This window comes from Poecilia latipinna, unplaced genomic scaffold (assembly GCF_001443285.1).
Source record: "Poecilia latipinna isolate Pla-1442-1.1 unplaced genomic scaffold, P_latipinna-1.0 Scaffold1986, whole genome shotgun sequence".
NCBI lineage: Eukaryota > Metazoa > Chordata > Actinopteri > Cyprinodontiformes > Poeciliidae > Poecilia > Poecilia latipinna.
Genome location: NW_015114602.1, coordinates 10,657 through 29,091, shown reverse-complemented (window position 1 = coordinate 29,091; position 18,435 = coordinate 10,657). Strand labels below are relative to the sequence as shown.

Sequence of the window (18,435 nt, the reverse complement as noted above, 5' to 3'; positions counted from 1 at the left end):
CCATGGAGATTAAAGGATTTCTGATTAGGGAAAAACATTAAAATGATGGAAAGATAAAAACACTGATTTTACACGATGCCGGCCCTTTAACTGTAAACTGGATCTTTAAGAAATTCTGGTTCTGGACGGTAAATCGTTGTTTATTCTGGTCAGAACCAAATATTTCAGATCCCATCTGATTTCATGTTTCTCATCCAGATTAGTGGTTAATTCCTCCATCTTGAACATTTTGTCTGGATTAAGAGCCGTGTTTGGACCGCTCTGGCTGGGTTCTGGCCCAGATGGACCCGGTTCTGTTCAAAGCGACTCCTCTCTGGGAGGATTCGTCCAGCTGAGCGCGGCGGCACGTGTTTGGCCGCCGCTGCATGTTTTCTGGGTCGGGATCCACAGACCCGTTTCCCCGCTAGACGTAGGTCAGTTTAGTCATCCAGCTGCAGCCGAGGCGGCCCGTAATCTGCTGCTGGATTATAATCCCACGGCCCAGAACAGGTCGTTACGCTGGAGATGTTCTTTTATTTTCAAATCTGAAGCTACTGGTTCAACATTTATATAATTTTTATTTTATATTTTTACACTGAAATGTAAAAATCAGTTTGATCTAAATCATTTCTAAGATTTAATGACATTAATCCCTGAATATTAAAATAACCTTCCTACAATTCATCCAGATTCTAGACGGTTTTCTAATCTCAAGGTTTTCTCTTATAATTGGTAAATTTAGGATTTTTAAGTAGAAACAAATTTATAAATAAATATGAACTGAAATAATCTGTTATTGGAGCAAGTTTTAGAAAGTTAGACTTTCACTGCAGAAAACTGGGATTTTTTCCTTCAGATGCATTAAAGAAATGTATTTTTCTTGAGTCAGAAACTTGATAATCTGATCTTTTTCTGATCAGTAAACGCATCTTTTCCCATCAGCCGGGTCACCTATAAACCCTCTTCGGTGTGGAAACAGTTACTGAGGAAAGAAATTGAGTATTTTTTAGCTGAATTTAAACTTTCTCAGAACATTTTGAAACAAACTTAAACAGCCAGGTTGCAGTTTGGAACCTGCAGGGAGAAACGTCTGAAACTGGACTGGACGGTTCGGGTGTGACGTCACATCTGGAGGGGAATCAGGGATGCTTGTGTCAACCTGACTGAAGTACGGCGGTGGCAGCATCATGCTGTGTGGTGCTGATTTACTGCAGGAAGAAAAAACAGATTCTCTAATTAATGAGCCTTTTGGGAAACTTCTGACGTGAAACCAGAGACGTTTGGTTCTGATCCGGCTTCGGACCGAAGGAACAAAAGCTGGGCGTGTCTTTTTATCAGGTGTATGTAAACTTCTGGCTCTCCTTCCTGTCGTCGCCGTCCAGGTAAAAACCAGGACAGAAGGAAGCTGTTGCTAGGTAACCGTTCAGTCCGGTCGGATGCAAACGGGTCATGGAGAGCACGCCTGTTACCGTGGTAACAGGCGCCGCTGTGTTTCCGCCTGCAGTCAGATCATCCAGCTGCTCCGTTTGCAGGAAGTTCTGAACGGTTCTGATCGTACTGGGTCCAACAGAACCACCAGAACAGTAACAGTGATAATAGTGATGTAACCTTAATGCTGCTGAAGCCGCAGACGAACCGTCGCTTAGCGGTTCATGAAGGAGAAGCAAAGTGTTTAAAGCTGAAGGCTCATCTGATGCTTCTCCTCTTCCTCCTCCTATTTCTTCACTTCCTCCTCCTATTTCTTCACTTCCTCCTCCTGCTCTTCTTCCTCCTCCTCCTCCTGCTCCCTGGTTTTCCTCGCTCTTCGTCGTGTTGTCGGCCCTGCATGCTAACTGTCTGGTCTCTCCTCCAGTCTGGGCTCAGCAGCTCTGCCTTTCAGCCAGAGAGGCTCCAGGTACTAACTCACCTCAGCACACCTTCCTACATGAAGTGCTTAAACCAGGGGGCCCAAAGTGGGTCCTGGAGGCCCGGCATCCTGCATGTTCCAGTTCTCTCTCTGGTGGTAGCAACAACGTCCTCAGCATGTCGATGTTCTTTTCAGGCCTGTAATGAGCATCATTTGATCCAGGTGCGTTAAACCAGGGAGAGAATAAAACTTGCAGGATGCCGGGCCTCCAGGACCCACTTTGGACCCCCTGCTTTAACCTCTCATCTGTCCGGGTTTCATGCTTTGATCCGGACTGCATCATTATCCAGGTTTTCTGAAGTTTTTTGTCAAGATTACAGTAAAATGCGGATAAAAATGGCTCACAGTTTTTAAAAAGACTGGAACATTTTTCCCCTCAACAAACTCAAACTTCATATTTTCACACAGATTTTCCATCAGTTTAGAAGAAGTAAAACATCAGATTTATTCAGAACCAACAGAGTCAATCATCTGCTTTACTGTTAGCTGAACTAGTGTTTCTGGTTCATGCTTTACAGTCAGCGCAGCTAGCTTTGTAGTTAGCGGTGCCCAGTGCCACCATTGCTCATCAGTCACAAGGGGAAGAGCAGAAAAGCAGCAGCTCATTATGAAAAGCTGCTGATCTTAATTAGTAATGGTTTATGGCTCATATTGAAGAGATTTCTGGATGTCGATGTGTTTCTCTGTTCATTATCAAAAGGATTCTTTGTGTCTGTTGGAGCAATCAAAGGTGTGTTGTTAAATCTGACAGCTCTCCGCTTGGACGTCTGGTCCGGTTCTGACCCGGTCCAGAATCCCTGAATGAGGGATGAAACTGTTAGTAAATGATCGATTAGGATCGATTCACATTGATCCTAAAATAACCAAACCGTAGAGAAACGGCAGGCTTGAGCCATGTTGTCCTGCTCAGCGGCCGCCAGCAGGGGGCAGTGTTTGTCTGAAACTAAAGGAGACGCTTCTCAGCTTTTGATTTAAAGTCTGAACCAGCAGAAATGATCATCAGCTCTGTTTCAGTCACTAGCTACAGTAACGTAAATCCCAGAGGAGTGAGAGGTCTCACTCTGCTTCTGATTTAGAGGAGCTCCGGGAGGAAACCTGCAGCTTGATGCTAAAGATGGAGAAACGTTCTCTGCTCTTCCAGTGTCAAACATTCATTTCTATTTAAAGTTTATCGACAAGTTCTTGCATTATTATGCTCTTAACATCATATTACTGGAAAATGGTCTCAAAACAACAATATTATCATTTAAGGGAATAACTTCTGGGACTTTTTTATTGTTTTGGCTCTAGTGGCCTTCATTTGATAGTTAATTGACAGGAAAGTTAGTAATGGGAGAAGACATGCAGCAAAGGTTGCCAAGGCTGGGAATCGAACCTGCGACAGCTGCATTGAGGACTAAGGCCTCCATATGTGGGTTGTGCTGAACCCCTGCGCCACCACAGCACACGCCAACTTCTGGGACAATTAATAGACGTGTTATTGTGACAGGTCAATTATCACATTTTAATTGAAAGCTATATGTCGACAAGATAAACATTTTCATTTCAAAAATCCTTTTTTCTGCTAAATCCTTGAATAAATAGACAAATATATTTACTCTGTTGTTTTGGTTATAAAACACCAGATTGGCGCAAGAAGCTCAGAACTGGTGATTTGGGTAATAGTTGTTTTTCTCTGTTTTGTTGTTTTTGTCTGAAATATCAAACTGTGACAAAATGTCTCAGCTTTAGTTCTGCTGGTTTGTTTGGTTCTGATCCAATCAGCTGCTTTTGGACCTTTTGGTCCTGCTGCAGGAATTAATCAGCCCGGTCCAGTTTCATGTCGTTTGAAGCTCAGATATCTGCAGACGGCTGCAGTTTCCACCCGGCCGGTGAGTCAGAACCAGAACCCTGAGGAGCCGACGGTCGATCGGTAAATGGATGCATTCAGAGGAAGCTCTAAACGTTTCTGCTCTGGTAATGGACTGCTTAATGTCGTCCATCATTACCTCGGTCTCCCATCATGCATCAGTGTGAGCCTGAGCAGCGTGAGGCGTGTTTCCTCGGAACCAGGCGGGTCGGCCGTGTTGTTTTCTCTCTGTCTGGAGGAGGAGGGTTTGGGTTTGTGTGGACACCATGCTGAACGTTTCTCGGACGCTAACGCCTCGACGTTCTCTTGCAGTGGACAAAAACAAGCCGGCGACGAGACCCGCGAGCGGCGGCTCCCAGATCACCACAGGGAACCAGCAGAACCAGCAGAACCTCCCAGCTGAGCCGGTACGTCCAGCAGCACCGCCTGCTTTGGTTCAGATCGAAGGATTTTATCCAGACGTTTTCTGTCCTCAGGCACCAGATGTTCTGAATGCCAACAGCCCAGGAATACCAGCTCTCCCAGTCCCGACCCCTGATGGCTCCAGCTCCACATCCGGGTCCGCTGCACCCAGCGGTCCAGGGCTCAAAGCCAGAACCGGGTCACGGTCCAGCCCTAAACACGGGCCCCGGCCGCAGCACGCATCCCGACCCGGAGCGGCGCCGGCGAAGCCGAACCAGAACAAAGAGCAGGTGGAGAGGAAGAACCAGGCCATCGTCCAGCTAAGGAGGCTTCTGGTCCAGGGGAACCGCAAGGTGGAGGCGCTGGCCGCTGTCATCCAGCATCTGTTCTCTGAGGTACTGAAGTTTTTCCTTTACCTGATGTTCCTCTGAAAACAAAGTTCTGGGCCGAAACTTGGAAGAAAAGCTGTCAAAGTCCAAAGAAAATCCAAAGACGTTCTGACTTTTTAACGGGGTTCGAAGGTGTTTGTATTGTTTGATGTCAGTTTTATGCATTCTATGGTGTTTGAAGGCGACCCGTCATGAATCCGCTCCAAGAACGGACCAAACGTCTGGCTTTTGTGCAGAATCCTCCGAGGTGGTTTGCTCCTCTGCTTCCAGGCCTCCTATTCCTTTGAGAATGATCCAGATGGATTCACGATCAGCACACGTTTTACTAGCATGTTAGCTTCTCCACCTTCCCATGAAACTGACCTTCCAACAAGCTCACAGACAGTTTTTACATTGGTAAGGAACCTTTGCATTGTACCAAAGTTGATTGGTCAAACTAGTATACAGGAACATTTTCCTGTTGAACGTTTCTGTTCACGAACCCTGCTGGCATCGCCAAGTTATCATGAGTGGAAGACTAATGAATGCATCTGAGGATGGGAGTGAGGAGGAATCTGGAGCTCATTTTCTGAAGGTTTTTTGTTGAAGACCCTTAGCATCCAGCTAAGCATCATGCTGACCTGAGTTCAGTGCTGACTCCTCAGTGCTCACCTGGTTTCCTGCCTGGACAACCTCAGAAGGTAAATTTCAGATTCAGATCCACCTCAGCTGACTCCCTGTGAGGTACAGAAGCTCGACAACGATCCCCTCCAGACTGAATCCTTCAGTCGCGGTTCATGACTCAGGACCTTCAGGTGGACATGAAACCGACAGCAGAATTCAGGTCCTGCTGAAGATGAACCACTGATCCATCCGTCATCTCCTGCCTCGTCACTCAGGAACAGAAACTGCACTTCCTCTGGAGGCAGAGCGTGACCTCTGACCTGAAAGGGCCTTTTAGCTGGTTTCCAGCTGGGAACTGACAGGATCTTTGTCATCTGGAGTTTTTGCAGCTTGGTGATTGCTGAGCAGATTCCTAACCTGTCACATTTCAGATGTTCCCAAACAGAGGAGCCTCTTCCGGCCTCCTCTCTGCTCCAGATGAATGTGTTTGGGCTCGTTAATTACAGGTCGGCCCAACCTGAGCTAAATGAGTGGAAACCATCAGATATCTGTTCCACGCCTCCCTGCCCTCCAGCGGTCTGAACCGCAGCAGCAGCCTGTCATTAAGGCGTCGGTAGGTGATGGAACGGGTTTCTGTCCTCACACAGAAACAAGCTGCTGAAACGCAGCGCGATGATGGACGTAGTGGCAACAACCAGGCTGCGATTAACCTGAGATGATCTCTGAGTACTTACTGATCCAAACCCACAAACCTTCCTTTAACCCAGAGCTCAACTAGGAAGGTTTTCTTTTTCAGCCTGGTTCTTGTGTAAAAACCCAGTTTGCTCTCATTTCTTTGGTTGAGTTGATGAAAAATCCAAAGATAATCAGAAACGGGCAGAAACCATCTGTAACTCTAAAGGAAAATTTAAATTTTTGACAAGAAATGGTTTGCCAAAAACATCAACTCTTCCTGATTTCATCATGTTTTCCCAACATTTAGATTTTGGCAACATTTACCTGCTGGATCATCATTAGATCCCAAACTCGTCTGTTCTCTGATTGCTGCTTTAAAAAGTTGAAAAAGACAAAAATATTCTCTGAGAGCCTCTGAAACGGCAGATGGTTGATTATGGAAACATTTTCTGTTTGACTGAATAACTGAAGGTACAGCAGTAGTGGCACACCTTAACTAATTTTGCTAATGCTGGAGGCTAATTTTTTGCTTAGCGCTTTAGCTAACTTTGAAAACGATTAGCATACTTAGCTTCCCTGAATTAAGTTTTCCAGATAAATTCTTAATTTGTTTGGATTTTTGTAAACTTTCAGTTTAACATTTGTTCAACATTTGTTTTGAAATTTTGGTAGCTAACCAATTATTTTCATGCTCTTATTCTGAAGTCTGTTTATGCGGAAGTTCCATTTCCTTCGTTTTACAGAGAAACTTTATTGAGAAAATGACAAGTTGACAATAAACGAAGGAATGAGGCTTACAGAAGAATTACAACTCTTACCTAAACAGCCAGGCTGTTGATTAAACAAAAGCATGAAAAAATTCACATAGTTCCCACAAGCCTGAAGCTGAAGTGATCCACGCCGCTGAACCGCCATCTTGGTAGGCAAGTGCAGCGCAAAGCATTGATGAGCCATAGCTGCAAGACCAGAGGCCAAGTAGAGAACTCAAAATGTGTAATCCAGTAATTGTTGTAATGTTCACCTCCTGGCAGCAGGTTCATAGTTATAATCTATCTAATCTATAATTGATCGGATCCTGATCTCAGCTCCCCTCACCATCCTGTGCAGGGCATCAACTCCCAATCAGCTCTGATTTTCAGGCTGGTTTGAGACTGAAAAACATATCTGATCAGTTGTTGCTTCTTCAGGCTTATTCTGGCTGCTGATAGGCTGATTCTGGCTGCTGATAGGCTGATTCTGGCTGCTGATTGGCTGATTCTGGCTGCTGATTGGCTGGGAGCAGCAGGATTTCCACATCCTGGATGCAGAAGCTGTTCAGTAAATATTTGCTCCCACAGCAGAGCTTTGCTCTGACTAATAATAAAAACAGCCAGACGAAGGTTAAAAGTGTTCCTCGGAGCAGTTTCCTGCTGGAACCTGTTCCTGCTCCGGTTCTGTTGATCCGAGCCGCTGGGCTGTGAATAATCACACCGCCAGCTCTGATCCTCCCCAGGGGATTCATTCTGATTGTTTCTGTCTCTGGATGTCAGGACGAGCCGTTAGCGCCGCGCGTTGCAGTGAAAGTCCATCATTATCTCGACTTTTACGACCCGACCTGCATTCAGACGAGTCGGCGTTGTTATGCAACCGAAGGCTCATAAAAATTCCTTTGTGTGTCCAGATAACCTTCCTGATTCTGCAGCAGCGTGTTTTCTCTGAAGCCTGGAGTTTTACCTGATCTGCTGCTGCCTGACAGGCGGCGGATGATCAACGCTGCAGGTTTCCTGCAGAACCGCAGCAGAACCTCACTGGGTCAGCACTGCGACTCCTGCAGGAAAACGATCCTCTGCTGCATTAAAGCAGTCTGATCAGCTTTAGCTCGTCTCTCTTCGGTTCAGTGAAATCTGTCAGCAACAGAACCGTGCCTGACTGAGCTCATGATGTGCTGAAAGCGGCCGGGTTCAGGCCCGTTAGAACCAAACGCTGCATGATGAGTCAGCGATCAGAGCACAACATTTAGTTCTGTTTTTATTGTGATTTTATGACTTCTTCCTGTGATTTTATGCAGCATATGTGGACTTTCAGTAGCTCTGCTAAATGCAGGATGAGTGACTGATGGGAGCGCAGCAGGGCGGGTCGCGGTTGCATTTATTATGCTGCGCTTGTTACAGTCTAATTAACTTCTAAACCTTCTTTCTTTAAGGTAAACTGCTGTCTCCTATATTTAACTATAAATAGATCATGAGAACATGGAGTTCTCTGGTTTTCTCTGTTCTGCTGGCTGGTTAAAGAAACGCGACCCGACTTGTCCATCAAGCAAATGATTTTGGTCTCACTGTTTAAATTGGGCCTTTAAGTTTCTATCTTTGTTTCTGTATGAATTTAATTTGCTTCATTTTGTCACAAGTTTTCTTTTGAGTCACCAGAGGGTCTGAAAAGTTGCTGAATATAGTGACAACATTTGGGAGTTAGCAGCAGTGCTCCCTTCGTCTTAGGAGAAAAGGAAACTGGTCAGGGATTCCTGGAGGTTTTCCACTGGGAATACCACAGGGAGCCTCCAGGGGGAGCCAGAGAGCATCACTGGGTTTTCCTTCTGAATCGATGAAAACAGAATCTGTGGCGATTCTGGATCATTGGACCAACCAAAACTAGTTGATTAAGATCTTCTCTCAGAGACAGATGGCTCATTGAATCATCAGATTGGCTCCATCATGGCTTCCAGTTTCCCTCCTCCCACTCATCACCTGACAGAAATTACTGAGAAATAAACTTTGAAGGCGGTGAGAGAGGAATGCCTCCAATGCAGACGCACCGGTTTCAGACGAGGCGGAGCGGGAGTAACCGGCATTCCTGCGTCCTGCGGATCCCGGCTGCAGGAGGAGGAACAGGTAGGAGGGGAGGAGCGGCAGCGGCGCGCCGAGGCTTCAGAGCTGCTGCTCGCTGAAACATGGGAACCACGGAGAGCAAAGCCCCAGTCAGGTCCAGCCGGAGCCTCCAGAACCGGCGCAGCAGGAGGCGGAAGGTGGGTCCGGTTCTGGCCGCTGTTTTTAAGGGAAACGCAGAGGCAGATTTCCAGCTGTTGTCATAAAGTCACTGGGTTCTGGTCGGGATCAGGATGTGGGACGGACCTGCTGCTCTTTCATCTCTTATCTCTGATTTTATCTGAGACGCTTTGTTTGGACTCCCGTCCGACCAGAACCAGATCTCTATCGGGCTGTGGAGAGAAGCGGCTCTTCATGCATGAACTCTTCAGAGGAAACGTGGTTCCGATGTTTTCTGAGCCGCTTCATGTTTACGAGTGTAAACAGAGGAACCGGTTGGCTGATCCGTTTCAGGAGCAGAGGTTCTGCTAGAACCCGGTCAGAAATGATTCAACGAAAACGGAAACAAAGAATGTTAAAAATCAAACTTTGTTTCGGGTCGGAGAGAGGAATCTCCTGCAGCTGAGAGCAGTTCTGTCGGGTCGGCAGCGTGGAGCTGTTGTGTAAACAGATCCGGACCGGCTCCGCTCTGCTGTGGAAACATTCACCCGTCTGACTCGGACCGGTTCCTGATGGTTTTAACCTGGAAAACTCAACAACGGCTCATCACGACTTTATGGATTCTGAAACTGAATCCAGTCCAGCACCCGAGCAGAAAATGTTACAGATTTATGTCAGATTATTTAAAACAAACTGAGGTTAATAACGGATGGAAGGATTATTTAATCCTCACGATTAAATGATCAGTTGATCAAAGTTAATCTAAGATGAGATAAATTAATCAAAGCGAAGCCAAACTAAAGTAGCCCAGTGAATGTTGGCCAAGATAAACTCTGTAATGTTACGGTTGACGAAACTACCAAAAGATAAGCTAAGATTTAGCTTAAGCTAAAAAAAAAAACACGAGTTAAGGAAGGTTAAAGGAGCTAGGCTAAAGTAAGTAAGGCTACCTACCGTCATGCAACTTAAGATAAAAGACAGAAAAATAAATAAAAGATTAAATAATGTTTGTCAAAATAAGTCATAATCCTGTCTAATCCTATTTAATTTAACCCAAACTGATGTAGGCTAAGCTAATTAACAAAGGTAGCCTAACATAAACTAAGGTACAGGAAAATAAACTGAGAAAATATCAAATAATCTCTGTCGAGAGAAATCACAGGTTTGCTAAGCCACGCTTAAGTAATCCTATTTAATATAACCTAAGCTAATATGGGTTAAGATAACCTGGGTTGAATAAGGTCAATAGGCTAAGTTAATCAAAGCTAAGTTAAGATAGGTTAAAATAAGCCAGAATGAACTCAGTGACTTTAAACTCGACCAGAATAGCATTAAGGTAGCCTATAAGCTTTGTAATACAAATTAATGTTAGGACCTGAGAAAACTAGATTGTACTTGGCATTAGCTAAACTGAACCAGGCTAAACAAAAGTTAAGCTAAGCTAAGTGTTTTTAAACTATTTTTTTATAGATATTTGAGAACAATCTAAGAAATCCGGTTTGTGTTTTATTATAATTAACTGGGTGGAAAACCAAAAAAACTTCAACAAAAACTACAACTTCACTGAACGGCTAAAGTGAAGAAGAGATGATCAGCCATCTGATCTCTTACTGTGTCAACATTTCCCTGATAATATTTCCTAGTGAATCACAGAGTTAAAATTATATTTTCTATCAGTTTTTAAAATATTTTTTTATTTTGTTGCAATAAGTCTTCTAATAAATAAAATTATTTGTTTTTAATATTTATAAGTAAAGCATTAGTGTGCAGCCTGCCTTTAGGCAACTAAAATGGTAAATAAAGTTTGAACACATTTTTCATGTAACTAGAATAAAATCAAATCACTTTGTGGGCTGATGATTAGCTGCAAACGTTCAGTTTCTCCGGCCTCTTACCGGCTCTCCTCTGTTTTCTCTGCAGCGAGAGGAAACCTTAAAGAAGAAGAAGGATCTGTTGTCGGAGCTGGAAAAGCTCAGAGCGGACCTGGGTAAGAGCTTCTCTACTGCAGCGTGCTCCGTCTAACCCCCTATTTGCATGTGAAACGCCCGCAGGGCAACGGCTGCTGGGAGCGCTGATAGTGGTGTTGTTGCAGCTGCTGCATGCAGGCTGCGACCTGCAAACATGGAGTCATACGCAGCTTTATGAGCGCATGATGAGCATCTTCAACACATCAGGCAGAAAACCTGCTAACCGAAGCACATGCTTTTATTTTGAAAGAGCCCACATGAATTTCCTGATCAGAAGGATTTAGAAAAATATAATAATGTTAATAGTCCCACCAATAAGGGTTTATTTAGTCAGTTTTAAAAAAAAAAAGCAGAAACCAAATATGATATTAAATACAAAGTGACACTTTTTTTTATTGAAAAGTGTTTATGCTTTAATTTCTCCTTTGGTAGATTAAATTATTTTGAAGTTTACATCGGGTTTTTAAATCAAACTGGAATCAACACTTTAAATACAATATTTAATTAATAAGTTTAATTATTCTCCTTTGGTTCATAAATTCAGATTTGATGATCTAATCATTCTGAATAACAAAACCCAATTTATAAATTTAAGAAGAAAAAGAGAAAAAGTGGAAATGAAACATTCAAGACTGATATGATGAGGAGGATGTGCAGAGTGAGTGATGAAGAGCGGCTGCTGCAGAAATCCTTCAGGAAAACCAGTGGACCTAAACTGAAATGGTGTGGGAAACTGGGTCAGACGGAACCAGGCAGCAGAAATGACCCACCGGCCAGGAATAAGAGCATCGCCGTGGCAACAGATGGTTTCCTCCCAGCAGGCATCGCTGCTTTTCCTGAACCTGGTGAATTTTCCTGAATTTACGAACGATTTCTCCTAATTTCTTTTGGCTTTAGCTAACGGTGTCTCTGGCTGGATGTGAGGTGGCTGTCCCAGTCTCTTCCCCGTAGCATGATGCTGCCACCACCAAGTATAATAACGTGAAGCGATTCAAAGGTGTGAATATTTCTGCAGCTCCATCCTCCAGACGGTAGAAACACAAAGAACTCCAAAACTCACAAGAAAACAACAAACTCAACAAAAAACACTACAAACAGGAAATGGAAACAAAAGGAAAAAAGCTTCAACTAAGAAAAACAGAACAAAGTATGAAACACTGAAAACTCACTCCACAAAGCAGAAGTCCTCCAGACCACTAGGGGGAGTCTGGAGTTGGTAATATTGAGTGTTCATGTTGCTGTTCAATAATATTGTAAAAGACATGAAGCATGTTATGGAAATTTCATTTATCAAAGATTAATAATCAGTTTCAATAATAAGATAAAGATTAATCTTTGTATTTAAGTTTCTTTATTCAAAGGCAAAAGCTTTCGAAGATCCGTCTCACTGAGCCAGTGATGAGTTACTTTGAAAAAGTAACTATAATCTGATTACTGATTACTCCTTGAAGAAATAACTTAGTTGGATAACTGAGTACTTGATTTGGAAAGTAACTAAGTTACATTAAAAGTAACTTTTTTAGTTACTTTCAGCAGCTGCTGACAACAACGCTCTGCTACCTGTGAAAATTACTTTGATCTTTGCCAAAACTTAATTTTAAGTTATTTTATAATAGTAACATCAACAATGTGTCTCCACTTGAACTGAAGGGGAGATTGTTTAATGGTTACAACAGTGCAAAAAAAACTTTAGTAATTTGTATGTCCCAGTATTGTCTGGAAAAGGATTTTAGGCCCCCCGGCCCCAGCCTCCAGGTTCTGCGTTACGGCCCTGCGTTTGCTGTAACAGCTCAGCGCACAGAGCTCCTGCTGCGGCTCCACAACTCAGATGGCTGCACAGATTTGTGACACTTTTCTTAATATCAATAATTAATGGCGTTTAGTTGCACAACTTTACAGACTCGTTCATTCGTGGCTGTTTTCTCGTTTATTGCGCCGTTCATATTAGTCTCGATGTTTGCAGTTTTCTGGAGCGCAACGCGAAGCATGACGTCATTCACAGGTAACATGTTAACATTAACAAAGACAGCGGGACGGATCACACACACACACACACACACACACACACACACACACACACACACACACACACACACAGAGCGGGTTGAGCAGAATCGACCCATTTGCAGGTTCCTGTAGAACCATCTCTGTGTTTGGTCCCTGCAGCTGATCAGAACTCAAACCTGGTTGAGTTCAGGAACATTTGGCTCCATCAGAACCGGGTTGTCCATCAGAACCAGCCTCGGGTCTGGGTCAGCTGCTCACACTCTGTTGCCGCGGTGACAGGCGTCTACACTGAGCTCTATTCAGAACCGGCAGCAGCTGTCGGCGCTGCAGCCAGCTGTCGCCCCCAGCAACACGGCTCTGGGTCGCGGTTCTGGTGGTGTTGGTGGAGACGGATCAGAACCGGCGGGCCTGTGTGTGCCTACATACCTTAGATACTTCCAGATGTTCCCAGCTGCAGGGAGAAATCTCCCTGGAAAGTCAGCAGCTCCGAGTTGTTCCCAAAAAAACTGCTGATTCCCTTCCAACCTGCCGTTGCCATGGTAACCCGCTACCTGTTCCCGTCCAGCGGCGTCGGCGCAGCACTGCCAGAGCCTGCAGGCGGAGAGGGAGGAGGTGCGGTCGAATCTGGAGGAGGCGCTGAGGAGGGCGGAGGAGCAGCACCAGGAGGAGCTGGTTCACCTGGAGAACAGGTGAGAATCGAGCCGGACTCACCTGGAAACATCAGGGTCAAAGTTCAACCACTGAGCTTCATTCAGCATGAGAAACCGGCAGATTTATGAGGGGAAGATGTGGAGGAACCTGAGAACCTGCAGCGTCAGGGCTGGCCCTAGCTGTTGGGGCCCTAGATGTTTGGGAGCCTAGCTGTTGGGGCCCTAGCTGTTGGGGCCCTAGCTGTTGGGGCCCTAGCTGTTTGGGAGCCTAGCTGTTGGGGCCCTAACTGTTTGGGGGCCCTAGCTGTTTGGGAGCCTAGCTGTTGGGGCCCTAACTGTTTGGGGCCATAACTGTTGGGGCCCTAGCTGTTTGGGAGCCTAGCTGTTTGGGGCCCATGTTTATCAAACTCCAGTGACCTGATTCCTAACGGTTTAGATTCTCCAAAAATAAAACAGATTAAACTTTACAAGCGAAGCAGGCCACAGTTAAATTACACATCTTGACTTGAATTAAACTTCGAACAGAAATCCTTTGTTTTTGTGTCGATACAAAAATCTGTATAAAATTTGATGTTGAGTTTTGAGCCAGTTTGAGAACAGCGAAAACGCCAACCGAAGTTGGTAGTTTATTTTATATATCTTATTTATTTTAAAACATATACAAACTTCATAAATATGAGATAACTACAGGATATTTTAACTTTCTGGAAATGAGGCTGAATATGCAGCTGCTGCCCCCTGGTGGCTGGGAGGAGAACCAGAACCAGAACCTTCGTCTTTCTTTGTGTTGCAGGTTAAAAAGTTTCTACCAGGCGGAGTGGGACAAAGTCCACCAGCTGTACCAGGAGGAGGCCGATAAATGCCGCCTGCTGATGGAGCAGCAGGTGAGAACACAACGCAACCAGCTAACCGCTAACACTGCAGCAGGACGCTAACGCCGCCATGTTGCTTCTGTCGCTCAGGTGGAGGAGCTGAGGAGCCGACAGGAAGTAGAGAGGAGGAAACAGGAAGAGAGTCACAGCCAGAAGATGGAGGCGGTCAAACAGGAGTACAACACTTCGATACAAGGTGTGTGTGTGTGTGTGTGTGTGTGTGTGTGTGTGTGTGTCCGGTGACTCCCTCCTGAATGTTTTTAGTCCCAGAAGCTAAAGGTTTTTTTTACTTCCTGTTTCAGAGCTGAGGAGAGTCCAGGTGACTGAACTGGAGGATCTGCAGAAAACGCTGAAGGAAACCGAAACGTCCCTCGCTGTAAGAGCCACGCCAACTGTTTCCTGTGTTCCTCCAAAATAAGAGCATTGACAACATTCAGATGGCTATAAAAAACAAATCGCCAGCTCCACATCCATCCGTGTTTTATGTTAGAGATTAGCATTGATTAGTGTTAGCTATCTGGACAGAACCGTTTGGGTCAGGGAGGCGGGTCAGAACCAGCGCCCCATCCTGTCTGTGTTTGTCCTGCAGGAGAAAATCTCGCTGCTGTCGGCTGAAAACGAGGATCTGAGCGAGAAACTGAGAGCAGAAGAAGAGAGGCGGCAGCGAGTCCTGAGCGACAAAAGCCTGGTAAACGGCGCCGAACACACAGAACCCAGAACCGGGTCAGAACCGCTGATCTAAAGGGGGTTTAGGGTTCATAGGGTTACTGAGCGGTTGTCTCCAGGTGGTGTCAGCAGGTGGCGCTGTCTTTATTCAGAGCTAAAATATTCAAAATCTTTCTTTCAACATTAAACCAGAATAAAAAATTCAAATAAACTTTTTATCGATGAAATCAGCCGAAAGCTTCAGAACCAGAATCTGATCCTTTAAGACATGTCAAACTTGAGGCCCGTGGGCCAAATCTGGCCCATCATAACCATTTCTGTGGCCAGTAGAGCAGCGTGTCCAAAACTTTTGTCACTAAATCAAACCAAAATTAGCCACCGACCAAGAAAATGACAAAAAAAACTGTAAGTAAGCAAATAAAGTATCCCAGTTTTATGACTTTTTTGTTATTCATGGCAGATCTAAAATTTAAAAAACATTTGTGTATCAACAGAAAGGTGTCTAGTTTTATTCTCAGTATAAAAACAGATTTGGTCACTTTATTTCAAAACACTCATTATATTGTATAATTTTAATAAATGAATTAAAAGCTAATTTGACTTTTCAGTAAAAGTCTCTGGAAAAACGAGATTTATTAAAACATATATATATATTTTCTGTCATATTAACATTTTACTTTGTATAATAATTTTATCCTGACAACCAATGAATTTGTATTATTCATGAAATGCAGTAGGGGCCCCACAGAATCAGGTCAAGGGCCACAAATGGCCCCCGGACCGCACTTTGGACACCCTGCTCTCCAGTCTATAACTTAATAACAATTGTCTTAAATATTATTTAATCAAATAAACTCAGTTTGTTTACATCAGTGTGAAACATGTTAAAAATGATTTTAAGTAGCTTTAAAACCTGAAAACTTTTTATTACTTTGATGATCAAACTAAATATTTTCACATCAAAATTTTCTCATTACTTTTTTTTGTGTGTTAAAAACCAATAAAGCAGTCGGTGTTCCCATTTTCTGATTTAGTCTGAAAACATGGTTTTGGTTGGATAATTATCCAGATTTCAGGTTAAACACCAAAATCAACATTTAAATTCTGTAAAAATATAGAAGAAGAACATCCAGGTTGTTGTCTGTTGACTGCTGAACTCTGGCGCCCCCTGCTGGTCTGTGTCCAGAAGGATTCCCACACGCTGTACCTGGAGCAGGAGCTGGACAGCCTCAAGGTGGTGCTGGAGATCAAGAACCAGCAGCTGCACCAGAAGGAGAAGAAGCTGATGGAGATGGACAAGCTGGTGAGTTGGGTGACCTATGACCTCCTTCTGTGACCTTTACCTCCTGCTATGACCTTCACTGTGACCTTCACCATGTTGCAGGTGGAGACGAACGTCCGGCTGGAGGAGTGTCTGAAGAAGGTGCAGCAGGAGAACGAGGACTACAAGGCCAGGATGGACAAACATGCGGCTCTTTCAAAGTAAGAGCCTCAGCTGAACGTCGTCATCATCATCGCTGTTTGTGAGGAAGAGGAGGGTTCTGTTTTTATCTTGGGCCGCTGTCAGGGAGAACGAGATGTTTCAGGACAGACGCAACAAACCAGTTAGAACCAGTCAGAACAGGCCAGAGCCAGAGGTCAGGTCAGGAACTGACCTCCAGCAGACGGTCACTGTGGTCAAGGATGTGGTCAAGGATATCTATGGAAAGTTAGGTGGAAGGAAAAAGTGATAGAAAAAGTTGCACAACCAGAAAAAGCAGCGTTAGGTCAGAGCAGGCAGTATCTTCCAGGATACTTCCAAACTAAATATTCAGTCAGTTTACTACCTAAATATTTATCTTAGTAATTCATCATGTTGGTCTTCAGCTTTCTAGGTTAGTTTGGAGTTCAAGTCTGACCCGGTTCCGCTCTCTGTCGCCCCCTGCAGGCAGCTGTCCACAGAGCAGGCCATCCTGCAGCAGACCCTGCAGAAGGAGTCAAAGGTCAACAAGCGTCTGTCCATGGAGAACGAGGAGCTGCTGTGGAAGCTGCATAACGGCGACCTGCTGAGCAGCCCCCGCCGCCTGACGCCTCCCTCCCCCTGCGGCTCGCCCCGAGACTCCGCCCACTTCCCCACAGCCGCGCCCGTGTCTCCCAGATAACCCGGCGCCGGCCGCTGATGGACGTGCGGCCGGCCGGACGGCGGCGGCGTCGTGGGGCCGACCTCGCCGCCCGCTCTGACAGGAAACCCGGGAGCAGCGGGAACGCTGGCCGGATTTTTCCTCCTTTAAGGATTCGACTTGTTCTCCCAAAGAGCGACGCTCAATCAGTCGGACGTCAGCAGAACCCCGACCCGACCCGAACCCGGTGGACCTTTGTGGAAACCTTTAGACTCTGTGGAATGTAAAACGCTCCGACGGCGCCGCCTCGGGGCGCAATATGCAGATTATTTAACAGGAAATGTTTGTTTTCCTCCAGAACCAGAACCAGAACTGACTAACTGGAAGAATAATTTATCCGTTCATGTCTCATGGAGTCTGTTGTTGTTTGTCCTGAAGAACCTCAGATTTACCCAGAATGCCTCATTGTTCTGCCTCAGAATAAAGTCACTATGCCATCATCATGATGTGAAGATTTTATTTCGGCCAATGAGCACGAAGTGGGCGTGTCTGCAGACAAAGTGGGCGTTTCTCAGCAGTAGCACCTGATTGGACGAGCAAAATGAAGCGCGACACGATTGGACGAACATGTCATCATAGGCCACACCTGATTGGATGGAATTAATGTCAGACATTAAATTATTTTTTAACACGGCTAACTAACTTGTCTGGCATCAGACTTGCATTTATTCATTTACTTTCAGCAGCTTGCTACAGAACGACGCAGCATTGGGCCCAAAATAAGAAATGAATAAAAACATTATGAGAGATAAAGCCATACAGGAATAAAGTTGTAATATAATATTATGACTTTAATTTTGTTTGTTGATTGATTTTCTTGGCATGGCTGTAAAACTTAGATAAACCAACAGAGGACTGATTATATGCCTCCATAACTCCTCCTCTTAGAGAACGTCCAGTTAGATTTCAAAATAAGAGCATCAGCAAAATTCACTCAGTTTAACCCGTCATTCACGAGAGGACCCAAATTTGGGTCCTCTCGTGACAGAGGTGTCAAACTCCAGTCCTCAAGGGCCTCTGTCCTGCAACTTTTAGATGTGCCTCTGCTGCACCACACCTGAAAAGAATAATTAGGTCATTAGCAAGGCTCAGGAGCACCGATCTACACAGGGAGGAGGTAATTAAGCCATTTCATTCCACTGTTTTTTACCTGTGGCACATCTAAACACTGCAGGACAGCAGAGGACTGGAGTTTGACACCCCTGTCATTGTGAATGACAACCTGTGAATGACAGGTTAATAACTAAAAGTAGTGATTTTTATGTTTCTAAGTATGGAAGGTTAAATGTTGATGTTTTGTCTTTTTTAAAAAGAAAATCTGTTTAGTTTCCTGGACTAATGTGACAATGAC

At 44.7% G+C, this 18,435-nt stretch overlaps 1 protein-coding gene and 2 long non-coding RNA genes across 6 annotated transcripts in view; 1 reads left to right on the top strand and 2 right to left on the bottom strand.

The window, feature by feature from the left end:
- Positions 1–17,524, top strand: part of LOC106935604 (microtubule-associated tumor suppressor 1 homolog) — a 61,032-nt gene extending 43,508 nt beyond the window's left edge. For 3 of the 4 annotated variants that reach the window (XM_015016151.1, XM_015016150.1, XM_015016153.1), the window contains 11 exons: positions 4,047–4,141; positions 4,211–4,531; positions 10,684–10,750; positions 13,303–13,426; positions 14,181–14,271; positions 14,350–14,455; positions 14,562–14,635; positions 14,849–14,947; positions 16,112–16,228; positions 16,310–16,407; positions 16,853–17,524. In XM_015016151.1, the coding sequence (XP_014871637.1) occupies positions 4,047–4,141; positions 4,211–4,531; positions 10,684–10,750; positions 13,303–13,426; positions 14,181–14,271; positions 14,350–14,455; positions 14,562–14,635; positions 14,849–14,947; positions 16,112–16,228; positions 16,310–16,407; positions 16,853–17,066 (1,406 nt within the window). In that variant the 3' untranslated portion in view covers positions 17,067–17,524. The remainder of the gene's footprint in view (positions 1–4,046; positions 4,142–4,210; positions 4,532–10,683; positions 10,751–13,302; positions 13,427–14,180; positions 14,272–14,349; positions 14,456–14,561; positions 14,636–14,848; positions 14,948–16,111; positions 16,229–16,309; positions 16,408–16,852) is intronic. The other variant, XM_015016152.1, reaches the window with a different exon arrangement.
- Positions 1,237–1,822, bottom strand: LOC106935611 (uncharacterized). The gene is made up of 2 exons (XR_001421931.1): positions 1,727–1,822; positions 1,237–1,693 (listed from the first exon to the last, which is right to left on the bottom strand). It is a non-coding gene; the product is annotated as an uncharacterized LOC106935611 (long non-coding RNA).
- LOC106935610 (uncharacterized) lies at positions 13,433–18,054 on the bottom strand. The gene is made up of 3 exons (XR_001421930.1): positions 17,671–18,054; positions 17,386–17,608; positions 13,433–14,157 (listed from the first exon to the last, which is right to left on the bottom strand). It is a non-coding gene; the product is annotated as an uncharacterized LOC106935610 (long non-coding RNA).
- Positions 18,055–18,435: the final 381 nt, after the last annotated feature.